This window comes from Anolis sagrei, chromosome Y (assembly GCF_037176765.1).
Source record: "Anolis sagrei isolate rAnoSag1 chromosome Y, rAnoSag1.mat, whole genome shotgun sequence".
Classification (NCBI taxonomy): domain Eukaryota; kingdom Metazoa; phylum Chordata; class Lepidosauria; order Squamata; family Dactyloidae; genus Anolis; species Anolis sagrei.
Genome location: NC_090035.1, coordinates 25,659,414 through 25,668,944, shown reverse-complemented (window position 1 = coordinate 25,668,944; position 9,531 = coordinate 25,659,414). Strand labels below are relative to the sequence as shown.

Genomic DNA, 9,531 nt, shown 5'->3' with positions numbered 1-9,531 from the left:
TCTTGCCAACTTTGGCCAAGGGGAATAAACCCTTACTGTTTCCCCACTGTTTTGTAACCTGCTGCCACAAAAAAGGCCCATTTGCTGTCTCCTTCCAATTTTGGCCAAGGGGAATAAACCCTTACAGTTTCACCACTGTTTTGTAACCTGCTGCCACAAAAAAAAAAGGACCATTTGCTGTCTCTTGCCAACTTTGGCCAAGGGGAATTAACCCTTACTGTTTCTCCACTGTTTTGTAACCTACTGCTACAGAAAAGAGGCCCATTTGCTGTCTCCTGCCAGCTTTCACCAAGGGGACCAAACCCTTACTGTTTCTCCACTGTTTTGTAACCTGCTGCAACAAAAGAGGAACATTAGCTGTCTCTTGCCAACATTGGTCAAGGGGAATAAATCCTTACTGATTCTCCACTGTCTTGTAACCCGCTGCCACAAAAAAGAGGCCCATTTTCGGTCTCCTGCCAACATTCGCCTAGGGGAATAAATCCTTACTGATTCTCAACTGTTTTGCAATCTACTGCCACAAAAATGGTCCTTTCCTGTCTCTTGCCGACATTGGCCAAGGGGAATAAATCCTTACTGTTTCCCCACTGTTTTGTAACCTGCTGCCACAAAAAAGAGGACCATTTGCTGTCTCCTTCCATATTTAACCAAGGGGACCAAACCCTTACTGTTTCTCCACTGTTTTGTAACCTACTGCCACAAAAAAGGCTCATTTTCTGTCTCTTGCCAAGATTGGCCAAGGGGAATAAACCCTTACAGTTTCTCCACTGTTTTGCAACCTACTGCCACAAAAAAAGGCCAGTTTCCTGTCTCTTGCCAACATTGGCCAAGGGGAATAAACCCTTACAGTTTCTCCACTGTTTTGTAACCTACTGCCACAAAAAGGCCCATTTTCTGTCTATTGCCAACATTGGCCAAGGGGAATAAATCCTTACTTATTCTCCACTGTTTTGTAACCTACTGCCAGAAAAAGAGGCCCATTTGCTGTCTCCTTCCATTGTTAACCAAGGGAACCAAACCCTTAATGTTTCTCCAAAGTTTTGTAACCTGCTGCCACAAAAAAGGGCCCATTAGCTGTTTCTTGCCAACTTTGGGCAAGGGGACCAAACCCTTACTGTTTCTCCACTGTTTTGTAATCTGCTGCCACAAAAAGAGGCCCATTTGCTGTCTCCTGCCAACTTTGGCCAAGGGAACAAACCCTTACAGTTTCTCCACTGTTTTGTAACTTGCTGCCACAAAAAAAAAAAGGCACATTAGCTCTCTCTTGCCAACTTTGGACAAGGGGAATAAACCCTTACTAATGGACCACTGTTTTGTAACCTGCTGCCACAAAAAAAGAGGCCCATGTGCTGTCTCCTGCCAACTTTGGCCAAGGGGAATAAATCCTTACTGTTTGCGTGTGCACGGGCGATACACCTCCCCCCGCCAACCCAAGAAAACCACTCACACAAGGTATTGGGATAAATAATGGCCACAACTCATTTATTGATAACAGGAACAAGGGTTGGCAGCCATGCATGGGTCCTGGATCAAGATCGGGCAGCCCACTGCTGTCCGATACCGCAAGCCACACAGGGGTGCCACCGGCACAATACCGGGCCCAATGCACTCGGCACCCCTGAGACACCAGGCGTTCCCCCTTCACCGCTGAGGGGGGGATACCAAACCGGATCCAGGGCCCATGCCCACGCCAACCAGAGTTGTGACGAAATGCATGAACAACAGCAAGAACAGGTAACTGTGACAACTGACAAAACAAACTAACAATAAACAGTTCCCGGAACCATGCAGGGTGGGTGGGTGGATCAGCTGCTGCCGGCCCAGAGACTGATGGTGGGCACAAGGGCAGCCTTAAGTAGGGTGCCCACGAGGGAGGAGAGGCCAGCTGTGGGCTCTCCTGCCAGGAGGCGTGGCCGGCAGCTGATAGGGCCACTTATCTAAACCGCAGGAACTTTCCCGCTGGGTGAGGGGGCTTCTGGGAAGAAGAAGCCCCCCTCAGGCCAAATGGCGGGGGGGAAACACCCCACACCGCAACCTCCACGGCCTGGTAAGTCAGGCCATGCCATTTGCGTGTGCACGGGCGATACACCTCCCCCCGCCAACCCAAGAAAACCACTCACACAAGGTATTGGGATAAATAATGGCCACAACTCATTTATTGATAACAGGAACAAGGGTTGGCAGCCATGCATGGGTCCTGGATCAAGATCGGGCAGCCCACTGCTGTCCGATACCGCAAGCCACACAGGGGTGCCACCGGCACAATACCGGGCCCAATGCACTCGGCACCCCTGAGACACCAGGCGTTCCCCCTTCACCGCTGAGGGGGGGGGGATACCAAACCGGATCCAGGGCCCATGCCCACGCCACAAAAAGGGGGGTGGACCCCACTCCCCTTTGCCGCCAACCCTGGTTGCTGCTTCCAATAAAGGGAAAAACACTCCCCCGAGCTCAACCCTCCCTGGTACAGTCCTATGCTGGCTCCGTGTCCTTTCAGCGCGCCTTCATAGTTGACAATGCAGGGGTAGGCAGAATGCCAAATCTCTTGTTATCTGCCCTTCCATGCCTCAGCTTGCCTCCTCCGCGTGCTGGCACCTGGCCGCTGCTGGTCACAGCTGCTCCGCGAGCCTTTCACATCTCCTTTCTTGCGCTTGCTTGCTCTGTGGGTGCAAGAAAAAGAACAACCGGCAGGGTGGGTTCCTTCGAGGAGAAGGCCCGGCCTGATATAGGAAGAATAGACAGAGGATTTCCAGCGCCCCATGGCCTTGATAACGTCAGCGGGGACACCACCATTGGCCGCTACGGTAGCTGCCCCAATTCTAAAGGAGTGCCCACCGAATTCCGCTTGGGGAAGGCCCAGGTGCCGAAGGGCCGCCCGGAAAACAGCCATGAATTGAAAGCGGGTGAGTGGGTTCCCATCCCGGTGGATGAAAAGGAAGCCCGGGGATGGGTCACGAGTCCTTAGGAACCTAGCAAGAGCCCTCACAGGGCAAAGTTGCCCTGGATCCAAGCCTTGGATGGACAGGGTGACCCCCTTTCCCCCCTGGTCTGTTTTGGATTTGCGTACCCTGAGGGCCAGGACCTTGGCCTGGATGGACACATCCCTGAGCTGCAGGGCCCTGTCTGAGAGGTCCCTCTTAGAGTTAGCCACCACCTCCCCCAGGCGAAGGGCCCCAAAGAAAGCCATTGTAAAGGCTGCAGTGAATAACTTCACCTCGTAGCAAGATGAGCAGATCCTCTTGAGTGCTGGGATGATCTGACTGAGGATCTTGTACGACAAGGGGCGCCTGGTGTCCTGCTGCCTGGGCGCTTGCTTAGTCCAACTCCTGAGGAGCTTCCTGATTCTGAATGACTGGCAGGGGTCACCGCACCCGGCTGCCTTGCTAAAGAAGGCGATCCCCGCCAGCTGGAGACGCATTGCATGCGCAGTCACCCCGTTTCTCCTCTGGTGTATGAGGAAGTGCAGAACCTCGTCCTTCGAAACTGGCCATCTGCCGCCGTATCCGACCTCCAGCCTGAACCTGTTGAATTTCACTATAGCCGCTCGGTATGCCTTCTGCGTAGCCGGTGCGATGGAATCCATCAGTCCTGCCCAAGCCTCCCGTCTCCAAGGGTCCACAGGTCTAGGGGGAAGCTGGCGGGCAGTAGGTCTGCACCTGGAGCTAGAGAGCGAAACCTGTCCTCCTGGAAACGGGATAACGCATCGGCTATCTCGTTGTTCACCCCTGGAATGTACCTTGCTGAAAAGGTGATGTTAGCTTCCAAACATGTTAATACAAAAAGCCTGACTAATCGCATGACCCTGGCCGACTTGGAGGACTGCCGGTTGACCACCCGGACCACCGCCTGGTTGTCACACCAGAAGCGCACCCTCTTGTTTCTAAATAAGTTGGTCCATATTCGCACTGCCACCAAGATAGGGAAGAATTCAAGGAATGTTAGATCCCTAAGCAGGTTACCTTTTTTCCAGCTGTCTGGCCATTTGGCTGTGCACCAATGACCCTGCAGGAAAACCCCAAAACCAATACTCCCTGACGCGTCTGACTGGACCTGCAACTCACTCCCCAGCTCCCACCTGGTCTGCCACATGGAAACCCCGTTGTACCTCCGCAGAAACTGGATCCACACCCTGAGATCTTCACGCATACCTTGGGTCACTCGGATCCTGTGGTGGGGTGCACGTGCCCCAGCCGTAGCCCGCGCCAGCCGAGCGCAGAAGGGTCTACCCGGGGACACCACCTTACAGGCGAAGTTGAGGTGGCCCAGGAGGGCCTGCAGCTCCCTCAATGTTACCTTCCTTTTTGCAGCTGCCTCTTCGATGCGGGCCCGGAGGGCGGAGAGCTTGTCCGCTGGCAAGAGAGATAGACCCCTGACGGAATCCAGCTGGATCCCCAGGCAGACTATGGATGTGGAGGGTCCCTCGGTTTTTTCCTGAGCTAAGGGGATGCCAAATACCTTAGCCAAGGCCATGAACGTGCTGAGCAGGCGAGCGCACTCACCGCCGCCCTGCTTTCCCACAAAAAGGAAGTCGTCCAAGTAGTGAGTGATGGAGCTGGATTGGGAAATGGTCCTGGCTACCCATTCCAAGAAGGAGCTAAAGGTCTCAAAAGCTGCGCAACTGATTGCGCAGCCCATGGGCATGGCCTTGTCGAAGTACCACAGGCCATTGAATTTGAATCCCAGAAGGTTGAAATCATCTGGGTGGACAGGGAGGAGCCGGAAAGCCGACTGGATGTCACATTTTGCCATAAGGGCCCCAGGTCCCTTGGCCTGCACCAAGCTGACCGCATGGTCGAAGGAGGCGTACTTTACTGAGCAGAGCTCGGGAGGGATGGCGTCGTTAACAGAGGCCCCTCTAGGGTATGAGAGGTGGTGGATGAGCCGGAATTCGCCTGGGGCCTTCTTGGGGACCACTCCCAGAGGGGAGACCCTGAAATTATCCAGAGGGGGGGCGAGGAAAGGACCAGCAATTCTGCCTGCGGCAAGCTCCTTAGCGATCTTGCCACTAAGCACCTCAGGCATCTGGGCCGCCGATTTTAAGTTGCCTGAGGTGTAGGACCTCCTAGGTCCCATAGCCGGGATGCGGAAACCGGAAGAGAAACCCTCCTTGAGGAGGGACGCGGCAGCCCTGTCGGGATAAGCCCTGAGCCAGGGAACCATGGGTGGGAGACAAACGGGGGTGCTGGCTAGGGCAAAGGGACTGGGAAGGGATTCACTTACCCTGTCCTGCGTTGGCTCCTCCAGGCTCCTTCCTGTTGCCGGGCTGTGCGCCAGCCCGGCCTGATCGAAAGGGCTGCAAGGTGCCCAGCTGCTTACTGCAAGTCATCTTGGTGTGCCCTCCCGAGCAATACTCACAGACGTGCTCGAAACGGCAACGTGTCCGCTGGCACTTCCCCATGTTGAACTCTCAGCAGACGGCCCTCTTGGAGTCACGCCTTCCCCAGGCCCTGTCTGACCTTCCTGACCCTGGCTTACCCTTGATGCTGGGCCCCACCTCGGTGAGCCAGATATCGTGATTGATAAGGTCCCATCTGGCTCTGGCACTCTGGGATGCCCTCTTTCTGAAGGCTGAGTCATAGGCAATGGCTGCCGCGTCGCCCGCTAGTTCTCTGGCCCTAGAGACGTGCTTCTGATGATTGAGCAGGTGCCACCCCCGCTCGGGAAAAGCCGCTGTCACCACTCCCGCAAACTCTGTATAACGAGCCACCCAGTTGGCGAAAGTCCGCTCAGCTGGCCTGCTCCTGTCCCTCTTCTGATGCCTGCCCTTGGAAGGGGGTTCCCGGCCCTCCTCCCCTTGGGGCTTCAGCAGGGTGAAAATCTCGACATAGTAGCCTTTCAGGATCTTACTCCTGAGGCGAGGGGAGAGGTGGGTGCCGGGGGGGGTCCTCGTTGTCCTGAAAAACGGGGGGGGGGAGGGCTGGGGATGAGGGCTTGCCCCGCTCCCACGCCCTACAAGGAGGGTCAGAGATGGCACCTGTCTCGGACCTGCACTTGAGAGCCCACTCAGGGAGGCCCGGCACGAGGGCCTCTGACCTCCAATAATTCTCCCTGTCCACTGAGTCTGCTAGGGCATACTCACCCTCCGAAGAGTCGCTGTCGGATGAGTAGTGGCGACAGCATTTAGACGACCTGCACCTCTTAGGTTTTGGTTTGCTCCTGTGACTGCAGAGGCAGGGTCCTGGCGAGACCTCCTCCCCCTCGTCGCTGGATATGGATATTTCTACACAGGATGCCTGGTCGCTGGGCTCCAATTCGGCTGAGTTGCTTTCGTCGCTTTCCCAAGGCCTCCTCCTCTTTTCTCGCTGGTGCTCCCTTTCGTGGGGGGAAGCTGATGCCATGCCTGGGTGGGAATAAACTTTTGATTCAAGCTTACCCAGCCTGTCCACAATGGTGGCAATGTTCTGGGAGATCCCCTCCATGTTTTGGGAGATCCCCTCCAGCACGCTGGCCTCCTGGTTGGCCGTGCGCGCAGACGAGGCCTGGCCGGGCGATGGTTGGGCAGGCTCCGGTTGCTCTCCTGCGGGGGCATTATTACTGCTTCTCCTGTTGACACGCGCTGGATTCAACGCCGCTGTCCAGGTTTCTGCTGCCTTCCTGGCCGACTTCCTCTGTGGAGCCTAAGTGACAGAACTGCATAAAAAGACGCTGCTTTAGAGGCATCTCCGGGAGGTGGGGGGGGGGGCGCGTTGCGGCGCTATAGGGAGACCCTTGATGCGGGCTGGCGGCTGCAGGGGCAAGGAAGGCCTGCAGCGAAGCGTGCCTGGACACGATCCCGGAGGAAGAGCAGCCTGACTGAGGGAGCCGGTCAGCTGAGGGACTCGCCGCTCCTGGGGCGAGGAAGAGGCTCCCGGTGTGGGAGCCCTTCCCCAGTGGCTCCAGAAGGCAACTGGGATGGGGACGCCGGGGCTCACTGCAGGGACAGGCATGAAAATGTCCAGTGTGGGAGAAGAAGCTCTGTCTCCTTGGGGGTATTAGAGTTGACAAGGGGGGGGGGGTAGTGGTTGTGGGATTTTATTCACCTATACTCAAAGAGCATGTGAACCCCACCAAGGGTGAAGTTGAACCAGTTGTGGCACACAGAACTCTCATGACCAACAGAAAAGTCTGGAAGGGGGTGGTGGAAGACCTTGGGCTCGGGAGTTGTAGTGCACCTGCATACACACAGGGCACTGAGGAGGCAAACGGCCAGGCCGGCCGGGGGGGGGGGGGGTGGCCCCAGAGCCACCGGGAGGAGAAGCTGGACCCCCGGGGGGGCACCTGAACCCCGGGGGGGCAGGGGCGCAGCCCGAGGCCGAGGGCCCGGCCAGGTCTGCGCCGGAAGTAGGCCGCAGGCCCTTCCGGCGCGGGCGCGCGGCCCCCGGAGCCCCCCGAAGGCTGCCGGCGGGCCGCAGAGGGGAGCCGCACCCCGGGGGGGAACACCCTCCCGGGGGTAGGCAGGCCCGGGGGAGGTTGGAGGCACTGCCCGAGGCCGAGGGCCCGGCCTGCGCCGGAAGTAGGCCGCAGGCACTTCCGGCGCGGGCGCGCGGCCCCCGGCGCCCCCGGAGGGCTGCCGGCGGGCCGCAGGAAGGAGCCGCACCCCGGGGGGGCACCCTCCCGGGGGTGGGCAGGCCCGGGGGAGGTCGGGGGCGCTGCCCAAGGCAGAGGGCCCGGCCAGGCCTGCGCCGGAAGTAGGCCGCAGGCACTTCCGGCGCGGGCGCGCGGCCCCCGGAGCCCCCGGGGGGCTGCCGGCGGGCCGCAGATGGGGCCGCACCCCGGGGGGGCACCTTCCCGGGGGTGGGCAGGCCCGGGGGAGGCCAGGGGCACTGCCCGAGGCCGAGTGCCCGACCGGGCCTGCGCCTGAAGTAGGCCGCAGGCACTTCCGGCGTAGGCGCGCGGCCCCCGGAGCCCCTGGAGGGCTGCCGGCGGGCCGCAGAGGGGAGCCGCACCCCGGGGGGAACACCCTCCCAGGGGTGGGCAGGCCCGGCGCTGCCCGGGGCCGACGGGCCGGCTGGCGGGCCACCGAGAGGAGCTAAGCCTCGGGCTGGCGCCAGGCCAGCCCGGCCTGGGAGCTGCTCAAGGCCGAAGGCCCGACCAGGCCTGCGCCAGATGGAGGAGCCCCCGTGAGGCACCCGGAACGGGTAGGAGGGGGCATGGGAGCCCCCGGGCGAGGAGCTGGGTGGCGGGCAGCAGGCGGGGAGGAACGGGGGACCCAGGGGTGGGGGGGGGGGTGGCCCACAGGAGCAGCCTCCTGGAAACTGTCCCCCCCCCCCCTGTCTTGCCAACTTTGGGCAAGGGGACCAAACACTGTTTCTACACTGTTTTATAACCTGATGCTACAAAAAAAAGCCCATTTTCTGTCTCTTGCCAACTTTGGCCAAGGGGAATAAACCCTTACTGTTTCCCCACTGTTTTGTAACCTGCTGCCACAAAAAAGGCCCATTTGCTGTCTCCTTCCAATTTTGGCCAAGGGGAATAAACCCTTACAGTTTCACCACTGTTTTGTAACCTGCTGCCACAAAAAAAGGGACCATTTGCTGTCTCTTGCCAACTTTGGCCAAGGGGAATTAACCCTTACTGTTTCTCCACTGTTTTGTAACCTACTGCTACAGAAAAGAGGCCCATTTGCTGTCTCCTGCCAGCTTTCACCAAGGGGACCAAACCCTTACTGTTTCTCCACTGTTTTGTAACCTGCTGCAACAAAAGAGGAACATTAGCTGTCTCTTGCCAACATTGGTCAAGGGGAATAAATCCTTACTGATTCTCCACTGTCTTGTAACCCGCTGCCACAAAAAAGAGGCCCATTTTCGGTCTCCTGCCAACATTCGCCTAGGGGAATAAATCCTTACTGATTCTCAACTGTTTTGCAATCTACTGCCACAAAAATGGTCCTTTCCTGTCTCTTGCCGACATTGGCCAAGGGGAATAAATCCTTACTGTTTCCCCACTGTTTTGTAACCTGCTGCCACAAAAAAGAGGACCATTTGCTGTCTCCTTCCATATTTAACCAAGGGGACCAAACCCTTACTGTTTCTCCACTGTTTTGTAACCTACTGCCACAAAAAAGGCTCATTTTCTGTCTCTTGCCAAGATTGGCCAAGGGGAATAAACCCTTACAGTTTCTCCACTGTTTTGTAACTTACTGCCACAAAAAGGCCCATTTTCTGTCTATTGCCAACATTGGCCAAGGGGAATAAATCCTTACTTATTCTCCACTGTTTTGTAACCTACTGCCAGAAAAAGAGGCCCATTTGCTGTCTCCTTCCATCGTTAACCAAGGGAACCAAACCCTTAATGTTTCTCCAAAGTTTTGTAACCTGCTGCCACAAAAAAGGGCCCATTAGCTGTCTCTTGCCAACTTTGGGCAAGGGGACCAAACCCTTACTGTTTCTCCACTGTTTTGTAACCTGCTGCCACAAAAAAAGGGACCATTTGCTGTCTCTTGCCAACTTTGGCCAAGGGGAATTAACCCTTACTGTTTCTCCACTGTTTTGTAACCTACTGCTACAGAAAAGAGGCCCATTTGCTGTCTCCTGCCAGCTTTCACCAAGGGGA

At 57.2% G+C, this 9,531-nt stretch overlaps 1 protein-coding gene across 1 annotated transcript; it reads right to left on the bottom strand.

Moving 5' to 3' along the window:
• Window positions 1-1,455: 1,455 nt before the first annotated feature.
• LOC137095713 (uncharacterized) lies at window positions 1,456-5,856 on the bottom strand. The gene is made up of 2 exons (XM_067462511.1): window positions 3,215-5,856; window positions 1,456-2,660 (listed from the first exon to the last, which is right to left on the bottom strand). Exon 1 carries the CDS (start codon window positions 5,158-5,160, stop codon window positions 3,583-3,585), a length of 1,578 nt encoding a protein of 525 aa, XP_067318612.1. The 5' UTR covers window positions 5,161-5,856; the 3' UTR covers window positions 1,456-2,660; window positions 3,215-3,582.
• Window positions 5,857-9,531: the final 3,675 nt, after the last annotated feature.

Coding starts and splice junctions, on each gene's coding strand:
- LOC137095713 (XM_067462511.1), bottom strand. CDS start 5,160: ATGGTTCCCTGGCTCAGGGCTTATCCCGACAGGGCTGCCGCGTCCCTC.